The sequence below is a fragment of the Phodopus roborovskii genome, unplaced genomic scaffold (assembly GCF_943737965.1).
Source record: "Phodopus roborovskii unplaced genomic scaffold, PHOROB, whole genome shotgun sequence".
Lineage (NCBI taxonomy): Eukaryota > Metazoa > Chordata > Mammalia > Rodentia > Cricetidae > Phodopus > Phodopus roborovskii.
The window spans coordinates 14543757-14567475 of record NW_026125281.1 but is presented as its reverse complement, the minus strand read 5'-3'; the positions used below and the strand labels follow the sequence as shown (position 1 = coordinate 14567475).

At 41.2% G+C, this 23719-nt stretch overlaps 1 protein-coding gene across 1 annotated transcript in view; it reads right to left on the bottom strand.

The window, feature by feature from the left end:
- Positions 1–15840: 15840 nt before the first annotated feature.
- Positions 15841–23719, bottom strand: part of Tox (thymocyte selection associated high mobility group box) — a 292509-nt gene continuing 284630 nt past the window's right edge. The window contains exons 7-8 of the mRNA XM_051196284.1: positions 21736–22122; positions 15841–15993 (exon numbers count right to left, since the gene is read on the bottom strand). Coding sequence (XP_051052241.1) covers positions 15841–15993; positions 21736–22122 — 540 coding nt within the window. The remainder of the gene's footprint in view (positions 15994–21735; positions 22123–23719) is intronic.

The window sequence follows — 23719 nt, the reverse complement described above, 5'->3', positions numbered from 1 at the left end:
AAGTAAGGTTGGGAAAAACTCGAATTTATAATTTGTGGTAGAACAGCAAGTCTCTTTTGAGCTTTGATTTTTCATTAAAACACAGAGATGAATTAGAAAATGACAGTGTTCCCTGGGAAAAACTAACACACAAATCTAAAGCAAAGGCAGAGCCTGGGAGTCCCTGGCCCCCAGCAGCGCAGGCAGCCTGCACAGCCTAGCTGTGGTTCAGCACCGAGGACAGAGCGCAGTCTTCAAGTAACATTTTCTTGTAGTGCAGCAGGGGCTAGAATTGTCAGTTAAAAAGATGTCTCGGTGAAGAATAAAAGCCTTGGAAAAAGCAAATCAAAATTACAAACAAACTAAGGATCAATGGGCTGTTGCTATTCTTTTCCTGAATTATAGTTAGAAGATCCTGAAGTTTCAGGTTGAACATAGCACCCCTTTGGAAGGGTCATGGGGAGATGTCTCATCTTCCAGGGCTGGATGAAGTGAAGATAACGAGGGAAGCTCATACTCCACCTCAGTTTTTGGGATTTCTGTCTTCAGAGGCAGAATTTCGTGTTCTTTTTTTGTATACCCATGGGACTGTGGGATAAATTCAGTGTGAGAGACCATGTTGAAAGGAGACACTTTTGTTGATCAGTTGGTAGAGTGTTTGCCAAACATGTTGAAAACTCTGGGTTCAATGCCCAGCTCTACACAAACTGTGGGTAGTGGTGTAGATGTAAGCCTAGTGCTTGGGAAGGAGAATCGAAAGTTCAAGGTCATTTTGGAATACCTTTCATGTTCTAGGCCAGCCTGGGAACTGTGAGTCTCTGTTTCAAAACAAAACAGTATAAAATGCAAGCACATCACCACAAACAGACATCTTAAGATGAGAAGGTAACCAAGGAATCTTCCTTTTTATTGGGTCATAGATTTCATTCCATTCTCTACTTACTTTGCTCTCTAGCCCCAACCTTGAAAGGACTCAGAAACGGAACAAATGGGTCTATAGTTATGTGCGATAGAGCACTAGCTATTAATTATTATATCAAAATAACCCAAGGCTGGTATTGCTATAAAACAAAAAGGGCTTATTTTTTGTGGAGATTGGGAGAATGGCACCAGATCTTGTAAAGGCCTTATGTCCCATGGTAGGGACACAGGGTCTGTGGGACAGGAAGCAACCACAATGCCAGGCAAGAAGTCAGAACAGCGATAGTTGCAAACTGACATGGTCCCAGAATTGTTTAATGTTTTCCAGTGTCACACCCCAATGACTTAGAACTCTCTCAAGATTGCCTTTATTAGAGGTCTCACTTAAAGTCAAGATACATTAAAATGTTAGCAATGATGACCAAGGTTTGCTTTTATATTTTCTGTTATCAGTTATGATATTAAAGCTTTTAATTATCTATTCCAAAATGCTTGGCTTGAAGGCAAGTCAACTGCCAGTTTCAAGAAATATATACATATACATACATATATATATATACATGTATATATATATATATATAATTATGGGTGTTTTGCCTGCATGGATGTGTCCCTGGGACTAGCGTTTTAGGCAGTTGTGAATTATAGACAGAATTGAACACAACCAGTCTGTTAGCCTCTGAACCACCTCCCCAGTGTCCCCAACAACTTCTTTGGTTAATCTATAGCATCCTCCTGCCTTATTTCTGGGATAAGCCATTCTACCAGTCAGGATGTCATGACATACTTAACAAGTTTTGGTGGGGTTAGAACACAGTTTTTGTTCAGATATAAAAATAGTAACCTGGAAATTTTCCCATCATTTTTTCTCCAGTTAAGTCACAATATCCAAAGGTAAATCTCATATTAATACAGAAGGAACAAGAGGGAAAAAATGGAACCCTTGATTATCAAAGCTATCGTTAGATGCTTACTTAATGATTTTGAAAATCTCTATCACAAACCACAGTAATAGAATGTATTTGCAGTTCAGGAGATCTTAATTGTTTCGTCCATCTTAAAAATTATACACATAATTTTTTATGGGAAAGTGGGGATAGGGTAAGGACTGGGAGATAGTAGTTTACCTGAAAATGGAAACTCTGATGACTGTAATGTTCTTGGACTTAAATGTCCTTGGTTATCTGGTATTTTAACTTAAAAACAAAAAAGTAAATTCAATTGAAATAAAATATGTAAACAACAACACACAATATTAAAATGAAGATAAAGGTACCCACCTTCTATTTTACAGAAACTTAACATTAAATCATGCATTTTTAATACACATTGTGTATGTATGTGCATGTGTATAGCATTTGCATGTGTATGTGCAGGTACACTTGCCCAAGTGTATATGAGTATAGAGGTCAGAGACTGACATCACACGTCTTTCTATATTGCTCTCCATCTTATTTTTTGAGACAGTTTCTCATTGAGCATGCAGTGTACTGCTTAAGCTAAATTGGCTGGCTAGTGAGCCTGTGGTGGGATCCATTTTCCTATTTTCCTTCTCAGGTCTTTGATGAGGTTGAAGACTAGACAGTCATAGTACTATCCTATCTTATCTTATAACAGGCTAGATTTAGACTTTCCAGATCAGGACTGCTATCAACGTAATCTCTGTCATGCCTTTACCCTGATACTGGACATGTAGTATGTATCTATTGCTCAACGTTGCTTTTGATGATAGTAGGTTTTAATTTGTGTATGTTTACCTTTCCTTTCCCTGGAATATACTTGACATTTGTTATCATTGTATACAGTTTTTGCATCATGCTTAAAACCTTCTTCTTTAGTCTAAAAGGGGAATTGCAGCGGTTTGGCATGTGACAGTGGCCACACCCTCTGTGGGCGTGGCTTCAGGAAGAGGGAAGCAGAAAGAGGAAAATGTGGCTTTCCTTCTCTCAGTCTTTCTGGTGGATCAGCTGATTTGGTAGGAAAGGCAGGGAAACGCTCCTGTGGTTCTTTGTAATTGTTCCCCAATAAACACCCATTTATCATTTATCTTTGGTCTAGTGAACTAATTAAATCCTCACCTTCAAGCAAGCAGTTCCATCATCAAATTCTAGAAATTTTGGATATACAGTTGAAGAACAGATGCAAGCAACATGGATTGTTGTGAGGTTTTGTGTGGTTGTATATACTGGCCTCCTTAAACAAGGGAAGAGCCATGGGAGTTTGAATAATGACTCCTTGTATCAAGAAGATATCAAAAAGCTAGGTGGTAGAGGCACATACTTTCAATACCAGCACTCAGGAGGCAGAAGCAGGTGGATCTCTATGAGAGAGAGTTGTAGGACAGCTATGGATATGGAGAGACCCTGGCTCAAAAGTAATACTACTACTACTACTAGCATTAAAAGTGGTCTGTAAGCAGAAATGGGCCACATATGTCGTAGTAAGGGTCCAGGGCCAGAAGACAATGCAGAGATGACACACCAGTCCTAGTAAGAATGGACAGACAGTTCTTCAGGAAAATTTAAAGCTGACCACAATTCAACACTTACATAGCATCTTATCTCTGTGAGACATGAACATGAGAATCCTGGTTCAGAGACAAGGGATGCCCTAGAGCCATCATTCAAGTTTCAGAGTTTGGGACAGGAATGCACCTTTACTGAAAGAAAGGTCCTGCGTTGGTTTTAGACAGATCTTCATGAGACATACAGTACTGTTGCCCATTTGTGGCCAATTGAACCATTACTGACTATTTAGAACAAGTAAGACAGGAACCATGTAGGAGGGTTTCCATATTGTTAAGAGCAGTAGGGGACTAAAGGAGGATCATGCAAGACCCCCTGAAATGGTATTCCAGGTGATCCAACATTCAAAACAGCTGGGACAAGCCAGCCCTACAGACCCTTACAGCCAGGATTTCTGCATCTTCTTAGGATTCCCATAACAGTGCCCCCTACCAGCAGGAAGCAGTTTGGAAAGAACAATGCCCAAATTCCCAAATATTGTTTATAAATGTTTGTTTTCATTTAAATAGGCTTGGTTATAAATGGTTAATGATCACAACCAATCTCTATTTAAAGGTAAAAAGGGAATTATGGTATAGAAATAATTACTTTGTTTTGGAATGGACTTTGATTTACTGATACAAACTTAAGGTCAGTTTTGTGATATGTATATTTCTCCTCTTGTTTAGGAATTGTGTTTATATAGCTCATTTAGAAATGTAATGTATAATTTAGTACAGATTTTAGATAGTTACCTATGATAGTCAAAACTTACAGTTAAGTTAATTAGGATTTCTAAATATATAGAGATGTATTTAAGATGACCTACAGAATATGGCATTTAAAATGGTTTAGGGTTTTGTTTTTGACAGTGAGACATAACTGTTCCTGGCAACACCACCTGTGTCAGAAAGGAAGATGGACATAAAAAAAAAAACTCATTATGGAGTTTGCTTTCAATATGACAAGACTAGCCATTTGGGCAAGATACTACTGTTATCTGGACTGTTTGACTTTATGCTGTATAAACTGGACATGGAGGGCCCACAGAAAAGTGACTGCTGATACAAAATGGACATTGCTACAGGAATGTTTCATGGAAGAGTCTGCCAGACAGTCTACAGGACATGGAGAATAATGACTAACAAACTGCCAGTAAGGTGAACAGTTTAAAGTTTCCTGCTTTGCTGAGGAGTCTGCCAGACACACTATGGCCTGTGGGCTGAGATGGAACATTACAGAAGAATGTCAGGTGCCTGACCAGGTAGCAAGTTGTCTCTGTCATTTCTAGAGTTTATATATTATCCTTCTGTGGTCTTTGAAGGAGTTGAAGACAGATAGTTATGGTTATAATTTTCCTTAGTTAGGATTAAAGATAAGTTACATATTAGACTTCAGACTCAGAAAGATAGGATAGATGATGGAATATTTTCTTTAATTCTTGCTAAATGCTAATGAATTAAATATTGTTAACTGTGGTTCTTGTTTCATAACTGTTTTGTTATATATTTTACTATGTTAAAGTTAAAACCCTTTTTTTATTTAGGCAGAAAAGAAGAGATGATGAGTATGTCATTATGTAAATATGTTTCTCTTATTGGTTAATGAATAAAGCACTCTTGGCCAGTAGGAAAGCAAGATAGGTGGGACTAGGGGACAAGGACAAGGAGGATTCAGGAAGTAGAAGGGAGGAGTTTCAAGATGTAGGGCCAACAGGATAGAACTCTGGGCCCTTTCTCCGGTAAGATAAGACCATGTGGAAATATTTAGATTAATAGAAATGGGTTAATATTTAAGACAGAACTAGCCAATAAGTAATGCTAATAACAGGCCAACAGCTTTATATCTAATACAGCATTTATCTGTGTTATTTTGGGGCTAGTGCAGGAGTGGGACCAGGCAGGCAGGTGGGAAACCTGGTCGTAACAAGTCATTTAAGAACTTTTCAACATCCTTAGCCATCAGGGAAATGCAAATCAAAATGACTCTGAGATGCCATCTTACACCTGTCAGAATGGCTAAGATCAAAAATACTGATGACAGCTCATGCTGGAAAGGATGTGGAATGAGAGGAAAACTGCTGGCAGGAGTGCAAACTTGTACAGCTACTGTAGAAATCCGTGTAGCGGTTTCTCAGAAAATTGGGAATCAGTCTACCCCAAGGCCCAGCAATATCACTCTTGGGAATATACTCAAAGGATGCACAATCATACCAGAAGTACATTTATTCAACTATGTTCATAGCACCAACCTGTTAACAACCTAGATGCCCCTCAACAGAAGAATGGATAGAGAAAATGTGGTATATTTACACAATGGAGTACCACTCAGCAGTAAAAAAAAAACCAGTGATATCTTGAAATTCGCAGGCAAAAGGGTAGAACTAGAAAAACTATCCTGAGTGAGGTAATCAAGACCTAAAAGACAAACATGGTAGTACTCACTTGTAGTGGGATATTCACTTTGGCTCCTTCTGTGGCACTGATCACGCCCATTGGGGGGTGGAGCCAGGGGCGGAAGTGACATGTGGAGCTAGGTCCAAGGAGGAGCCCAGAGATGCAAGGCATACATGGAGGGTCCCAGGAAGAGGAAATAGCTAATATCTCATGGGTAAACTACGGAGGCGTGTAGAAGGGAGGGGAAGAAGGGTGGGAACATGAGGGTTCGAGATGGCCAAGTTGGGGGAAGGAGGAAATGGAGAGCAATGAAAGAGATATCTTGATAGAGAGAGCCACTATGGAGTTAGGGAGAAACCTGGTGCTAGGGAAATTCCCAAGAATCCACAAGGATGGCCCAGATAAGACTCCTAGCAATAGTGCAGAGGGTGTCTGAATTGACCCTCCCCTGTAATAGATTGGTGACTACCCTACTAATTGTCATCATCAGTAACTGATGGGAGCAGATTCAGTGACCCACAGTCAAGCACTGGCTTGAGCTCCTGGAGTTCAGTAGTAGTGATGGAACTGGGATCATAGGAGCAAGGATCATGGATCAAGGGTTGGGGGATCGAGATCATGTAGGTCAAAACCACAGAGACAACTGACTCAAGGTAGTGGGAGCTCTTGGACTATGGACTGCCAGCTGCAGATCCTGCATGGAACTGAATGAGGCCCTTTGAATGTGGGTGACAGTTATGTGGCTTGATCTGTTGGGGGATTACCGAAGGACCAGGACTTATCTGGGGTACACGAACTGGCTTTTTGGAGCTCATTCCTTATTGTGGGGTACCTTTCTCAGCCTTGATACAGGGAGGAGGTCTTGGTCCTGCCTCAACTTGGTATGCCAGACTTTGTTGACTTCCCCAAGGAGGGACCTTACCCTTCTGAGGAGTGGATAGGGTCCTGGAAGGGAGGGAGTTGGGAAGGACATGGGGGAAGGAACTGAGCTTGGTATGTAAAACTAAAAAAAAAATTAAATGAAGAATCAGCTTCACACCCCCCCCCAAAAAAAAGAAAAAGAAAAAGAAAGTGTCTCTCCCTCACACTTCCCCAGCATGTCTGAGAAAATGGAAATTGTATGGGCTACTGATAACTGATGGGAAAATGATCAGTAGTGTATTTCATTTTCCTTAGCACTGAGTGCACAAGTGAATATAAATGCCTCTTAGGACAACAAAGTCAGAAATTCCACCAAAGGGAGGGGGAAGAGGGCCCGTGAGTTGGTAGTCAAGTTGGATCACCCTTGCTCTATGTTTTGAGAAATTAGTCAGGCTTTCATGATATCCTATAGTTCTTACTGTGTAGTTGACTAGAGTCCACCACTGTATAGTTCAATGTAATATTTTATAATTTAAATAACATAGCAGATCTTTTTTCTTCTTGTGTTAATACAAGAACTGAGCCCAATGTCACAGAAAGCAAGCCATTTACAGCTCTCCACAACACCCCAAAGAGGTAAAGATTTGAATTGCTTATCTGGGCTCTCTCTCTTCCCACATACTTTCTCTGCAGTTTTCTGTCCTCTCTCCAGGATGGTACAGTGTCCAAATGGAAATATTCTTCAAGTGGTGACATCAAAATAAAGTGAGTAAAACAGCCATGCATGTTTGACAGAGCCTGTGTAGGGCTCCACTGAAACTGAAATGATCAAAACTAACATCATGAGGAAATGCAAAGTCTCACACAAACATGCATAAATCAAACCTGTCCAGCAATTCTAAGGTATTTTGAAGAGTAAATCCTCCTTAGAGAACTCATCAGCTCCACTGTAGTCCAAGAGCTTGCTGGGCAGCAGGAGTGATGATTAAAGCCAGAGACAACTGAATTTCTTTACATCGAGAGAGAGAGAGAGAGAGAGAGAGAGAGAGAGAGAGAGAGAGAGAGAGAGAGAGAAAGAGAGAGAGAGTGAGAGGGAAAACTACCCTTTAGGCAAAATGCTAAAAATAGGCTCATTTTGGTGCAATAAAGCTGTTTGAATAAATGAAACTAATAGTTTTTATGTAAACCATCTGTGGTGTGAAATGGGAAGTCCTAGAGAACCGTCCTTGGAGAGTTGGATTGCACTGCTTTGTAGGGAAGGGAGAGGAGAGAAAACTGCTTGTTCTCCATTTATCTGGGAATTAACAAAGTGATCAGCAAAGGGAAGCTGGGGACTAGAGGGAGCAGGTTGCAGGCAGTCTGGCTCCTCCAACTGTGGGTGCCCCGAAGGTGCATGTTCTCAGAATACAAAACCAGAGTCCTGGAGGGAAACTGACTTGTGGTATGGAAAGTTGCAGAGTCTGTCTCCTGCAAGGAAAACAGAGCCACAGGAAATGAAAGGCCGGGAGAGGAGAGAGGGGGAAAGTGGACACCCAGAAACCAGAATGGGAAACAACCAATCAAGGAATCTTTAAAAGGTGTCAGGGAGGTAGAGCGGAAAGAACTCCCGTTTCTTCCTAAAACCATGCCATGAAGGAAACGGCCCCACTCAGTAGGGTGGTAGAGCCCATGCAGCACTTACCTTGCAAGCAAGAGGATCTGAATTTTGGCTCTCAGAACCCAAGTAAAAATGAAAACAAAGAACGCACTCTCTGTATGGTGGCACGCATTTGTAGTCCCAGCAGAGGGTGTGAGAAAAAAGAGATGGCTGTGCTCACTGGCCAGCTAGCTGGGCAGCCTGCTCTGCTTGGCGAGTTCTAGGCAAGCGGAAGATTTGTCTATAAACCATGAAGTGGACAGTACACGAGGAAGGGTACCTGAGGTTGCCCTCTGGCCTCCACTGTCTCTCTCTCACACACATGCTCACATAAGCACATATGCATGCTCACACACACACACACATAGTGATACACACACACACACTCTCTCATGCAAAATCTTCCACACTCATACACTCACATAAATCTCACACAGACATTCTCACACCATCTCTCACATACATGCTCTTGAAACTCCACTAAATAACTATGACAGCTATGTAAGCCCACAGGTTTGAATGTTAATCTGGAGTTGAAGTTGATTTTAGAGACACCGTTCTTCTCTTTGTATAAAGTTCATGCTCAGATTTGGGTTTCTGAGTGCTACTTTGCTTTAAAAAACAAAAAACAAAAACTAAAAAGCTAAAACAAACACATTTTTTTAAAATCAGCATAGAAGTTTCTACAGTGTGTGGGAGTGAATTCTGAGGCTTTCCCTTAGGCTGAAGAAATTGCCTAATACTGTCAGATAAATGGAACAGGATGAAAGTGCAGTCTACAGCCAACCTGGGGCAATTTCTACTTGCACATTATGCCAAGAATGTTAGCCTTCTGGTAAACCAGCAATAGGGGCAATGGCTTGTACTGAAAGCCAGAAGATAATTGAGTTGATCAATTGTTGCTTTGGTGTGAGGTCCAAAGGAGCCTTGGACCAAGTAAGTGGGTACATATCTGCCCAGCCCATTCTTTGGCCAGATTCCCCAGTGGGTTGCAGGCCCCTGGTGATGGCTCTTGCCTTAGGAAGTAGCCACAAGTATGCACAGAGTTTTGTTAGGAACTAACTCCCCACTGCCCATCCATAGCTGGGTTATTAAATAACTTTTGCATGTGGCTGCAGAATCAGACTCACTCTGGCCGATGTACCTGGTGCCTTTTGTATTGTTACTCTATTTCTCTCATCTACTCTCACCATGGTGTGAGGAAAAGTCTGGGTAGGCAGCGAAGCCCATGCTTGGGAGCTGAGCAGTATGGCTCGTTTGTCTATACTTTAGGTTCTGTCTGGATTTCATCTTCATTTAAACATCAAGGATCTGCCTGCACCAATAGCTGGCTTCAAAATACATTACATGGGATTCAGTGAAGTTTTAACATCTGTTTTAAAGTCCTTTTAGAAAGGTCAGCTCTTAGTTCAGTTTCTCCCTGTGCCATAGTGCATTAAGAAATGCCAGCAGAGGAATATTAGGGATCACCATGTCCTTTTGAGCATGCTCTGATAACTCATCAAAGCCCAATAAAACATAGAAAGGCTGAGGCAAAGCCTCACCCCAGCCTTACTGGGAAGGCTGATGTGGCCTCTACCACTGTGCTGGGCCTTTGCAGACTGGTGTTCCAAGCATGTCAAGAGAAAGAAAGTCCTTGGGTGTTGGCCCAGTACGATTCTCCTTCTGCCTTTTCTTTTATAGACAAAGGTGAAGTGGTCTCATCCTGTAGTTTTCCACTGAACCAGAGCAAGGGATGTGTTTTGCCAAGGGGCGTGTCCTTCTTGGGAACCGCAGAGGGCAGCCCCCATTGCCTGTGCTTTAGACTGATAGATACCACCCAAATATATCCCCACTTCACTTGAAAATGGTCTCTTTCAAGGGATGCCAGATACTCCAAGCTGCGGGAAATAAGATGGCGACTTTTGGAATTCTCATGGCTCTACACCTTTAAAAATCCTTTGCCAACAGCAGTTACAGGCTGTGGTTTTCTTGTCTGTGTGAAGTGACTCACAGCACAGCACTCTATGGGGGAGTGGTGTTCACCTAGCACCCAAACCTCCTACTGGTTTCCGGCCGCCTTTATCAGCTAAACCATCAGGCCTGAGCTGACATTTCAGCTCTGAGCGGCTCCCCATCCCCACCAAAGGGAAAAAAAAAGTGACAGGAGGAGGGAAAGGCTCATTGGGCAATGGTTGTTCTTGCCGTTTGGCCTGGAGAAAGACGTTCCGAGTGGTGGAAGATTGTTGAGTAACAGCTGGCAAGCACTGGGGTGTGAGGCTGCTTTTCAGTGATGACAGCCACTTACAGAAATGCTGCCAGATACAGCTGTTTAAAAGCCTTAATAAACAGCAAGTCAATACCAATCTTTGCCAAATTAATCTTTTCCCTGACAGCCCATCACAGCAATTATGTTTGGGCTTATTGTAAACACACAATTGTGGAATAGGGACACGGCAGACTTTAAAGATACTGTAGTTTTGTTCACAGACTGTTTAGAATGGTATTTTTACTTTCCCTGTAGAGCTGCTTTCTCACTTTCTCACTGGTCATCCGTTCCTTCCGTCTCTGGCCTCATGTCAGTGTGAGTGAAATTTCACTTTTTGGAGTCTTTGTTAGCAATCATACAGGTGGGCTTCCATGATTAGCCCAGGCACTGACGAGGCTGAAAAACAACCCATCATTGTTCTTGGGTGTGTACCAGGGGACCAGAACTTCAACTTCACTTTGTATATTCTCTGAATCTGGATACAGATGTTTGCCTAAACAGCCAATGCTGTGTGTACACTAGACACCATCGCCCTGAAGGTTTTCCTTCTCTTGGGGTCCCAGCCTCCTTCCCAGTCCCCTTCCCCAAATACCCGGAGATGTATTTGTTGGGGAAGGTTTTGCCACAGAGAAATGGTGCCAGACAAAGGCATGACAATTGCCTTTGACTGTCTTTAAACTAGTATTTTCTTCTTTCCCTTGGGTCATTTAGGTAGGCTCCAGAAAATGAATCCTTTCTTTACGTATCCTGTTCTTTAACCAGCGTTTGAATTTAGCATCCATACATTTGTTTCCTGAGCTTTCTCTCTTGTTCTCAGCACTCCTACAAGTCTAGCACCTTTTCCTTTCTTGAATTTTCTTGATGTGCTCAGGGTGTATATTATATCTTTTACCGAGTTATGACTACAAAAGAAATTTCCTTCGCTTCCTCCCTCTCTCCTTCCCTCCATCCCTCCCTCCCTCCCTTCATCTCTCCATCCCTTTATTCCTCCTTCCTCTTCTCTCTCCCTCTCTCCCTCTCCCTCCCTCTCTCTCTCTCTCTCTCTCTCTCTCTCTCTCTCTCTCTCTCTCTCTCTCTCTCTCTCTCCTCTCAAGAAGCTCTATTCTGTAGTCCTGGCTGGCCTGGAATGTGCTGCATAGACCCAGCTGACTTTGAGCTCCTGCCTCAGCCTGCTGGATTAAAGGTGCATGCCACTCTCTCCCACTTCTAAAATCTTTCATAGTCTTGGATTTCTTGGTGAAATATTTCCATTCTTTCCCCTTCATAGTGCTTCCCTTTAAGGGAATATTTAATTTGTCTCTGTATTTAAAAAGAAAAGAAGTATCATGCAATTTATGTTGCAGTTAACTTGTGGTGTTTTCTTGCTTTGCATTTACACTGCATTTACCATGCAATACTGTATGATACTGAACCCCAGTTGGAGATATGAAAACCACCCAGCTTTAAGGAGAGAGAGAGAGAGATCATTTGACTATGAGTGATTTGCATTCTCAGAGGCAGAACTGCCTTCATTCTAGGCTTTTGCTTTGCCACTATTTCGGGGTCCAATCATGAGCAACAGTTAGGGAGTTTGCTGTGTACCCATCCCCAATTTCAAGTGAGAATTAATGGGAGAATAATACAGCAGGTCAAGTTTTACCAACTATTATGAGAACAACTAAGTGTAACAAGTTCTCATGTTTTAGCAGACAACTTATTTGTTATTAATTCTACATATAAGTTCCCCCAACAAGGATCTTGTGATCTACTAGGATCAGTCAGTTTACTGTATTCTTTCATAGGTCATACTTTCTAAAATGGATTCTAAGTGGAGTAATGTACAAACATTCTATCAGTTATGTTTTGAGTGTTTTTCACTTAGTGCTTTGTAATGTACTTCAGACTGGCTTAGAAATTATATATAAAGCTACATCTGGAAGCATAGTTATCTCTAGTTCCTTCATCCATCTTCTTGTGTACCATATGAAATGGCTTCTCAAGCATTTTAAAAGGGTGAAAAACTGTCCATGTCACATGGGACAAGTTAATGACTTCATTGAGTGGGACAATTCTTTCAATTGGAAGGAGACAGATGGTGACACTAATTCTAAGTTTTGCATTCTTAAGTTTAAAAAATTTCTTCACAGTGAATCTGAGCCAGGACAGTACACATTGCTTTTGTTAATCCTGGTGTTCTGGGTATAGCTTATGGTCCATCTAGAAGTGTTTCTTGCTTAGAAAACAGATTACAGTTATCCTAGAAGAACTTCATCTTTAGCTATGTTCCTTATCTGGATCCCCTGCAAGACACTATTTGACTCATTTCCCATTGTCAATTCACTCTCTTTCAGATGAAACTCGGTTTTAGATCAACCCCCTTTCATTGTTGTAGAGAAAGAACCCAGTCTTCCTCACGGGAATACTGTTTTCTTTGTCTGCTTAGTTAGAATTCTGATTTTGGATATGCAAAGTGAACATACATTATGTTCAGTACAACTGTTGAATTTTAGAATGACTTTGCTCTCTACTCAGGAGTCACTGTTCCTCTGGGTAGCCAGTGGGCTGAGTCTAAGTTGTCTGTATCTGAAGATGGCAGAACTAAAGACAGGATTTCTTTGGTTGGGGAGAAACACTCAAGCAGCTTTGGGAAAGAAACCCTCGAAGCCACTGCAGCTGCTAATGTCTATTGTGCTCAGTGACTTCCTTCCTGGAGTCTCTCATCTGACTGGGTATGTCCTTCAGAATCTGAGAAATCTCCATGTAGAATACAGCCATGTGCTGCAAGAGTTTTATTGATAATGTATTTTCTTGTTTGGTAAATTTGTTCCTTTTTTTCCTGATCAGGTGCCTTCTGGGAAAGCTGGAGACAATCTCCTGGACAAACCTCTTGACTTAGATGGTAGGATTCCTTTCTCAATTTATGCTCAGTGAGGGAGAAAGCTATACTGTTTCATAATATAATAAATAAAAGACATTAGTTAATTAGTAGTGTGGTATATTTCTAAAATACTAAACAGCCAAACAATAAACTGTGAACTTAATCACATGAGTTCTTACACAATATCAAGACAGGAAAATTCGAGCTCTCAGCCCCAGACATTTTAATAATAACATTGGATCTGCATTATTTATTAGATATTACATGCTGAGTGATTCAATGTTGTACAATGCCTGAAAATCATTCCAAAGCAAGCAAGCCTTTTGTCTTTTTAATTCTGACTGGATTACATAATCTATTGGTATTGAAATTGCTGAAGTTATTTTATACATTCCATGAAACAGCTATTCCTCAATTTCCAACCAGATTAATTTATGTGATACAATCCCGGTGGAATGGAAACGCTTGTCCACCCCTCCCTTTTGTTGTAAAAGCTATGCAAACCCCTCTTAACAAATCTCAAGAAGGAGCCCAGGGTGTTTGGAAAGGGAAGAAGGGAGGTAGATGGGTGGGAGACAGCAGTACCCTCAGCTTCTAGCAACTGCTTCCAATTTTGGTTGTTTTCCTTGTTTCTTTGGCTATCTGGTTACTCACCTTTCATTTCTAGGTTGATTGTAGACCATATGCCTTTTTTCTTTTTTTAAATCTCTTCCTAAGCCCTTGGTCAATTCTTACATATTCTCTGGATGCTATGAGAAGCACGCAGCTTGAGGAAGTTTTGGTGACTCAATTTGAACCTGGGTTTTAATGGGGAGCACGTGTTTGGAATTGAGAAGTGAGAAACAAATCATTCTAGGATGAGGGTCCACTGGTGTTTGTTTAGGCTGGGAGTGTGTGAGAACTCTGGGGTATTTTCCTGTTGTATTGTGCATGGAAAGAAGGTTGCTAAGCAGAATTGGTTTTCATTTGTGTCAACAAAAGGTATGCAAAAATATGGATTCGTTACTCTAATTTGCTACTAAATGAAAAGCACATTTGGTTTTATTCATGTCACTGAAAAACTAATAAGTATTCACACCAAGCATGGATTTTTTTTTTCCAGCAAAAATTAAGACATCAATGAAACCTCTTTCAAATACTAACAAATTTACTTACAAACACCTATATTTATTATTTCATAAATAGGCGCAACAAGTTCCATAAAAAAAGATTAAATACAGACATGGTATGAGAGAACAATAGTAGAGAGCCATAAAGATGATCGCTTAACGCTTTCCCACCGGTCCTGCAGCTAAGATACCAGGTGGACATTTGGCAGCTTTATACATAAAAGGACTCCGGTAGATGACATTTACTAACCATTACACAAAAGTGATACAAAAAATGAATTTTTCTGCAATACAAAATAAATGTGTTTGCGCTTCCCTCCACACTAGGTTCTTTTTTTTTTTTTTTTTTTTTTTTTGTCTGATCAAGAAGACAAAGCCAATTCGTTTTTAAATTAAAATCATTTGGGAATATTTTTCAAGTATTTTGAAAATATAGAACTATTAGTCAGTCGTTTTTAAAAAGGAAGTAAAAATATGAATGTTTGCCAATTTAACCCTCTGTGAAATAAACAAACTGGGGCGAGCCAGTTTCAAATTACAATTTAGCTACAAAAACATTCACATTTTATACTCTAGGAGAGTGTAACATAGATGCTATTTACAAACTTGCTATGACTGCTACATCAAGCCATTGAAAAAGTCTTTAGTAGTTTTATATAAACACCCATTATGAAAACCAATGGAAAACCCAGGACCATTATTACCCCAGACATCTACCGTTGCTAAGGCAGTTACTAGAGCGCAGCACTTCACAGCAAAACCAACAGAAATCAGAATGGTCCGTACCTCCTTCAGGGAAGAGGAACAATGTCCATAAAAGATTAAAAAAATAAGAACGAAGCATGACTATTTCTTCCAGAGTGGGTGACCCACAAGCTCACATGGTCCTAAGTGCTTAGCAACTTGTATTTTCTAATAAAATGAAGACCTGCCTTGAGTGCACAAAGCAATCCATGATGAAAAGACTTCCCTGAATTTCTCAGTGGAAAGGGGAGGTGTTGAGATCTTCAGGTGAGGTACAGTGCTTTGTCCCTCTGCATGCCCCTGTGTGGAGAGAAAACAGTTGAGAGAAAATGAGAACCACAGAGGGTGGGATTGGGGGAGGGAGTGGTGAGGGTCGTATTATGTGTTCTAGCTTGGGAGAAAGAGCACAGGTAGTTGACCTAAGTCCATAGCATAGAGAAACGTGAAGGCATTGCAAAGGCTAGAAGATGGCTCCACAGGTTTTTTTTTTTTTTTTGGACTTTACTTTCCTGGACATGGAACCCTTGTCCATGCTGAGGCGCATGCTATGAGACCCTCCACCACCAGGTGGCAGTAGCCGGCTGCTTACCCACTACTGCAGTAGTCATTCCAGTCCACCGGCTGAGGGGGAGGATTTCTGCACCCAGAACGCACGTACTCCATCGCTTGGGTGACAACTTGTGCTGCTGTAGATGTAGGGTTGATAATCGTCTGATAGTCGGGTTGAAGAGTAAATCCCTGTGGGGAAAGCAAATCCACACTTGAGAAACGCAGTACCTTTTAAAAGAAGAAAGCAGGGACATAGTAGACCACCTTGCTGCTGCAGGAACCCGTAGCACCCCCCCCCCCATCCCGACTTAAATAGCAAAGAAGCACCTACCGCCTCATTCTTCTTACCTTCCCTTGGTTTAACTACGTGTCAAAATCCTTTCATTACACCCTGGGGCAGATAAGTTGTGTTGGCAACAATTTAAAATATAGAAAAGCCAACTCAATCCAGGCAAAGGGACAGAGACCTTAAGCCCCCCCCCCCAGTTGATGTTTTCTATCAACCTAAAGATACGTTAATAGTTAATCCCCAGAACAAGCTAGGGAGCCTTCCTGAAGGATTCAGGCAGCAGGTGGCTGACTGTTAGTAGACTACACCTATTCACATATTGTTCTTAATTCTTCATTCAGTCACAATGGGGCCATCTGCTTCGTGGTATTCTTCACTTGTATTCCTCTATCAGCTAAAAATTTCAACCAAAGCTTTCTTTTTTAAAAAATCAGTTATTGGACAAATACAGGAAAGAGATGGAAAACAACTTGTCATAGGAAGACACAGGGAATAAAACATGTAAAGACAGCAAACACTTTTAATTGAAAAGTCTCTTAGCTGCCAAACAATTTCAGGAAGGTTTTCTTTTTTCTTTTTTTAATACATTAGTATGGTGAAGTGTTGACTTTTAATCCCAATAAAGCTATTAAAAATTCAAGGACAGAATCTGAAGTATATAGCTATATCTGGTAAACAAAAAGCATTAGGCACAATTTATTTTTAGCTCATCTGGTGAATTCAAGAGCAGCATAAGCAGGCTTTGCTGGAAGTGACCACAGAAAGCAGCTTCATTAATCTCATGGCTTTCTCTGTAGCAAATTCTAGCCATGAATTTGAGCATCCAAGAAATCAAGATTATGAATGAACCATGCTCTGATTACTTGCAAGCAGCTTTGGAGGTGAAATACAGATGATGGCTTTCCTCACACTCAGAGGAGGGGTGAGAGGGTGGACTTTTAACTAAATGTATTTCCTCAGATTTTTACTCATGCATGGTGGTCCCTCACATGGTGATGCAAAGACCACATCTCAGGTCAAGTTTCCTTAACCCCTGGTTGGCTTTAAGGGGTCCATTGATGTGCCATTCCAATGATAAGGGCTGTAGACCCATGGCCATGTCCACTGCCATGAAACCATGGAGAGAGGCAGAATTCAGAGTGTTGGGAAAGAAGTCACCAACAAGCCCAGAGTTTAGCCATAATGGTGGTTGTTCCAAGCCAGACTTAAAGCAATAGATTTAACAACTGCATTGTAGGAGGCATTGCTGAACAGAGGCCCCTTAGCTCCAGCTGAAAGCTGAAAGCTCCTGGGGGAAGGCAGTTTCACTTTACTCTAGGTCTTCCTGGGTTTCCAACACTGAAGGAGTCTTACTGGCCTCAATGAAATACCCTCACTCCTCTGGTCCTGTCCTGATTCCCACCTTCTCAGTTTCTTTCCCAGGTGTCCCCTGTGATGCCAGATAGAAGGCAGGGGGAAGTCCTGAGAGGCCCTGTATTGGCTTCCTTCACCACTGAGCCCATCTCCAGGGTGCCTGCCAGGACCCTGTGATGAGTGTTTGCAATGCTTACTGGGCCTAGTCTTCAACAGTGGCTCAATAAATTCTGTTTTTCGAGAAATAAAGACCGTTCGAAGCTACTGTAAGAAAGGCAAAAATGAACATATGACTATCAAGGCATATTTGCCTTGTTAACTGTAACCTTCTCCATGGATTTTCCACCCAATTGACGAAATGTAACCTAAAAGCAAACAAAGATCAAAACAAAAAGCAATTGGAAATATCCTAAGTTAGTTGAAGATTACAGACTCATGGAAAAGTAACACACACAATGGAAATAGTTCCACAGGTTGAGTCAGAATATAAGAAAAACATTTTTTAAATTACTAGCTTAATACAAAACCGTGTGTTATCTACAAAGTTCCAAGATGGAAATTATGCTACCTTCAAAATCTAAATTTAAATACATCACTTCTGCCCAAACAACTAGAGACCAAGAAAAATACAGGTATAGACTAAAGTAACAGTATTCAACATTATGTTACTTTCAAGGCAGAAATGGAAATATTCCTCAGAACACTATATAAAGAGATGCTGAGGTCAACCCTTGAGCTAAGTACACTTCTATTATGGATGTAAACAGGGAACAACAATGACGACATAAATTTTTTGAAAAATGTTTGCTTAGCAGTCTAATTAAACGAGACTGAATATTCTGCATTTTAATGCTCAGGAGAAAAATCACCAACTGTTTTTTAGCATGCCTGGAATTTTAAATTTCATTTTCTGGTGCCAGATTGGAATAAAAATAGGAAACATGATAAAGATTAATTTGATGTCAGAAGGGACATTTGCTCTTTAATTAGATTCCTGTAGCCCTCACAGTTTTGTTTTGCTACATAGCAAGTCTGAAAAAGCCTGTAGCACCACCAGGCAGTGATCCTCACAGCCACACTTTACTGCAAACTAATTTCATTTCCTGCCTGTCTGGAGAGGTATTTTCAACAGGCATCAATGTTTTGTCTTTATGACTGATTTATTCATCAATCTCAATGTGATTTTTTTTAAAACTTCAAATTACACCCAAATCCTAAAGCAGCTGTTTATTACACAGGGAAATTGAAAATCTGTCTGTGATACCTTACAAAGATTTTTCTCTTAAGGTTATAAAGGAAAGTGACAGATATTAATGATTTTTTTTTCTCTTGACCTCATTCCCCAATAAACGTGCACCGAGAGACAGAAAGAAAACTGAAACAAACAAACAAAACAAAGTGGATCCATGGGTTCAGTGTAGAAGATATTCTTAAGGAAATAATGGAACTATCATTCTTGGTACACTAACAATCATTTTTGTTGTTGTTGAAAGCATTCATTTTCAAAGGGATAATAAAATATCTACAGTCATACTGAAATGTGACACCATCTTTAAAAAGTGCAGTAGCTTTCATTTCTGTCTTTTTTCCCTTTTGGTACTTAGGTAGGAATGTGGATAACACACCAGGAAGCTAACAGCTGCAGAAGAAGGTGGATCGGGCGATGAATCAGGCAGGTCCACTTGATCTACAGGCTAAAATCTCATTCACGACGTGAATAATGGACCCAACAAATGGTTGAGAGTGCACTGCATCCCAGCTGTTGGTGCCAACTCTCCCATCTTGTCTTTAGGATGGTCAGCTGACAAGAGCTTCCAGTCCCTCTAATCTGCCTGACACAGATACATCCACATCCTTTTCATCTCTTAGAACCTACTTTTCTGGTTACTGGTCTTTGGTGGAATGCCCTCACACCCTTCCTACCCACCCCAACCTCAGCCCCGTGTTTAAATGTTGCTGGTCTTTGCATCTTTGGTCTCTGCAATCCCTGAGGGGGCTTTTAAACTTCCAAAGAATTACGACTTTACAGCCAAATCTACAATCTCTCCAAATAGTATAGCATACTGGACATTTAATTACCTAGAGGTTTACCGTTCCATAGTTATTTTACTAACATAGCCAACTATTTTAGTGAATGCCATTTTTGTGGCTGTGTTTTCTTCATTGTGATTTCCTGCCATTATCTCCATTATCTTTTATTATGCGCTCTAATACCAGACACTTTTTGAGATACACTAACAAAGCTGACTTATAGGCTGATAAATCCCTTGTTCAAAGCAATGTGAGTTATCCCCACCTCAATATTTAGATTCTGATGATGAGAGAAGTCTCTTGAGGTTTTATAAACCTCAAGAGAATTATATTCTTATAATTCTCAAATAGCAGGAAACTATTCCTGCTGACCCTTACCCTGGCCAAGGTGTCAAATAAGAAGGAAAAGAAGGAGACATTCTTGAGTGGACAAAGTAGGAAAGGTCCTCCTTTCTGGATAGGTCTGTCCCTCGGCCTGGGGACAGAACCGTGTCTTTGCACTCTCTCTTTCCCTTGGGAAGAAGTGGATGAACTATAGCATAGTGATCAGCACATGTACCTGGAGCCCAGGGCACCTGCAAGCCAGAGTCAACCCGCCCAAGCGATGGTGACAGCCCCCAACTGCTTCTTCTTCCTCAATCAAATACCATTGACTCACTAAAGTATAAAGGCATCAGTAGTGCTCATTTCCCTGTGGATAATGTCTGATGCGCAGGGTGAGAATTCTACCCCATGCACATCCCTTGGTCATAAATGCAGTTGGAGACATGAGTGGAGGTTGGAAACTGGTACACCAAGGTCTTTCCTTTCAGTGATTCAGCTTCAGCAATAGGTTGTGGTGTATAGGTAAGAAAGTTAGCTACTAATATATTCAGTTTAGGAACCAAGAAATATAGTGAGATGATGAATTCCTTTACGTTTCATAAAAAAATTAACTTTACAAGTAACTAATATTTAAAGGCCCTCTAAGGTCCCAGAAGACACAGGCTTTCTGATACAAATCTGTTAATACTCTGTTAGAAAGTGTGAGACCGAGAGGCAGTCACTGAGCATCCAGAGCAATGCTTCTGAGTTCTGACTAGACCTGGGTTCGAATCCCAGCTCTCATCTCATGAGTTCAGTGCTCTTACCTGACATGCCCCAGTATCTCTGTCCACAGAATGAAAACAGGGCTAGCACCAGCACTTGGACTTTTCTGAGAACTTAAGTGCTAAGTAACAGCTTAGCTGCAGTCAGCTTTCAGAAACCCTGTCTATACTAATCATAATAAAATAAATTTTAGACTTCCTAGACATGGCTCATCCTTCTGTGTCCCCTTTCCCTACTCTTCCTAGGGGAAGCACACATTCTATGTACAAACAGCAAGGTATGGATTTTGCAGGAGGCTGTGCTTATGTGCTTACAGATGACTCTAGGAGAGGGTGATAATATGGTAAAGGTGTTGGTTAAATTAGCTGCGATTGGGATTGGTAGTTTTTAACCCTTGCATTTCCTATTTTCTAAAGGGAGCTTTTAGGGGCTTTGAATGAATATTTTATGCTCCACTGAGTTTAAAGATGCACCTAATTCTCAAACTATGAAAGAGCATCAAAATCTGAAAGAATCTGAAAAGGAAATTTGATTTCAAAAAAAAGCAAGATTACCCAGATTTCTGCACATAGATCCCCTCCCCCATGCCTTTGCAATGTTAGGGATTAAACCCAGGGCCTGTCACATGCTGGCAAACCACTGCTCTCACCCCAGCCTCCTTGTATACATTTCCAAAGGAAGCTCCAGTAACTGTTTGGTTCTTAGTGTTTTTAGAGCTCTACTAAATTTGGTATTGAATCTGATTTCATTGTATACCAATTATTGCCCCGAAGAAGGGTCATCCCAGTCAAGAAAGCCTCATTTCCTAATGATGTTAAAGAGAAATTACAGACTGACTCTGTTTCAACAAGATCCATGATACACACGGCATCTTAGCACATGTTCTCACTAAAGAAACAGAAACCAGAAACAAAGGGGCCACCGGCAAGGGAATACCAAGTTGATATATCTTGGGAAAGAAACCAGTGACTCAAAAAGCAGCTCTCCAGGCCTGGGATGATGATTCTGACAATGCACCATGTGCAAATTATATTTTGCAGATGTAAGTCTGTCAAAGGCCCGTTCTTCTCTCTCCATTTCAATAGAATAACCACCCCTTTCTCCTTTACTTGATAGACAGCCCACCCCAGCCCTCCAGAGGTGCACGGTACCTAAGTGTAGAAACTTACTTGCTGCATGGTAGGCGAGTGTAAGGCAGGCTGGACCTGTATGGGGAGCTGGCTCCCAAGGGGCTGCTGCATGGCAAGTGGTTGATGCTGCTGCATGCTGAGATGCTGGTGGAGAGGTGGGCTGATCTGGAGGGGCGGTGGTGGGGACACAGCCATGTTGGCTATGGAGACAGTCACTGGCATTTGGTTATTCGGCTTGGGTGCTATGTTTCTGGGGAGGCTTGGGTGCATGGCGGTGAGGTGAGGATTCATCCCTGGTTGTTGGTGATAGTGAGAACTTAGGTACAGGGCTGAGTGGGCCTGGCTGGGCCCATGGAACACTGACGGCTTTGAGTTGACCAGTTGGGGTGGCTGAGATGTCTTAACATCAACAGGATCACTGTAGCTCTGCAAGGGAACAAAGGAGAGCAGCATTAGGAAACAGGTCTCTGAACACCATTCCCAGGATGCTTGTGAACTTTCACATGGACCCTCATGAGAATCATCACCCATGATTATTCTTGTGTCTCTCATCTAAGGACCCTTCCATCGTTATTTTTAACAGAGCTTATACAACACTGAGTTTCTACCTACTTTATGGAATCTAAAGCAAACTGTAATGACATTTCATTCTTTTGCCTTTGCCTAAGTGCTCTGCTCTGGCTGACTATTTTGGTCATCCAAAGAAAGATAAAAAGATGCAGGAGGACACTATTATCACCTTTAGTTATCTCACTTTCAAAGTAATTCAATTCAGCTCTCCCACTGATCACATGCTTAGTTTCTTCTCTTTGTGTTCTCAGACAGCCTTAGTCCTAGATATTTCCACAAAGAAAACAAGGCTAGTTGATAGCAGTGGCTATGGAAGAGGTCTAAAATACCTTCCAAAAGTCATGGAAAATCATACTAATATGCCTTCAAAGGAACCACAGAACTTATCTTGATTTTTTTTTCTTTAAAGATTTGGTGATAAATTGTTCCTAATAATGAAGTAGGTAAAAATAATCTCTCTTTGATATTTTAGATGTCATCATAAATTAATATAATCTTGTCCTAATTTTTCTACACCTAATAGCCTTTTAATTGACTTAAAAACCAGACATTTCAGTGGAAGCCGAATGGAATCAAAGATTAACCCTGTGGTAATACCTCCTGGGGAAGAACCTAGCTCTTCATTTTCTGAGAGATTGACGGAACAAGTGCAGGATGTGAATCCAACAGGAGGGGAAAGGATCAATCGTGCTTCTGGAGAAGAAAGCCGCCTTTGCCAAACCCGTCTTAGGGATTCACATACATTTTTACTCCATGACCTTGATGTGATGCCTCTGTGGTTCACAAATCAGCTCTGTGCTTGAGCTCTCTCTCCCCATCACCAATAACCAGGGATGAATCCTCGTTCAGCAATGCAGGGACCATGTGTCCATGAGGGCCTTTATTTCCCTTCTGATTGGGCAATGCTACACTCTCTCCACAGACTGTACTATGGATGGAAATCAACTTAAGCTAGCTTCATTACCGTAGGCCATTCTGAACCACCTTGGTGCAGGTACTCTCAGCAATGCAGGAGAAGTAAATGACTTTAGCAAGTATGATGTTCGTGTGTGCTGGATTCCCTGCCTTTGTCTACTGTGGTTTGTGATTCTCAACCCTATATGCATGGTCTTACAAGAGGGATACATATGACCCCTTCGAAAATACGCCGAATGTGCCTGTGTGTGAAAATGTCAGGATGAAATAAGGAAATAGAGTATCACAGTGACCCACAACAGGCAGGGCACGCTGCAGAGAACATTGTTGTGGAGTGCTCAGCTCTGATCTACATCTACACAATCTCTATTTGCAGGCTCAGGAAACTTCACTTTCACTGAGGAGTTGATGGAAAGATTGTTAGAGAAGAGGACCAGGATGCCATATTCAAGATAGTGCCTTCTAAATACAACACAGATGTTGAAACCACAGAAGCTCAACAGTGTGGCTGCATAAATGAGATCTGCTCAAATACAAC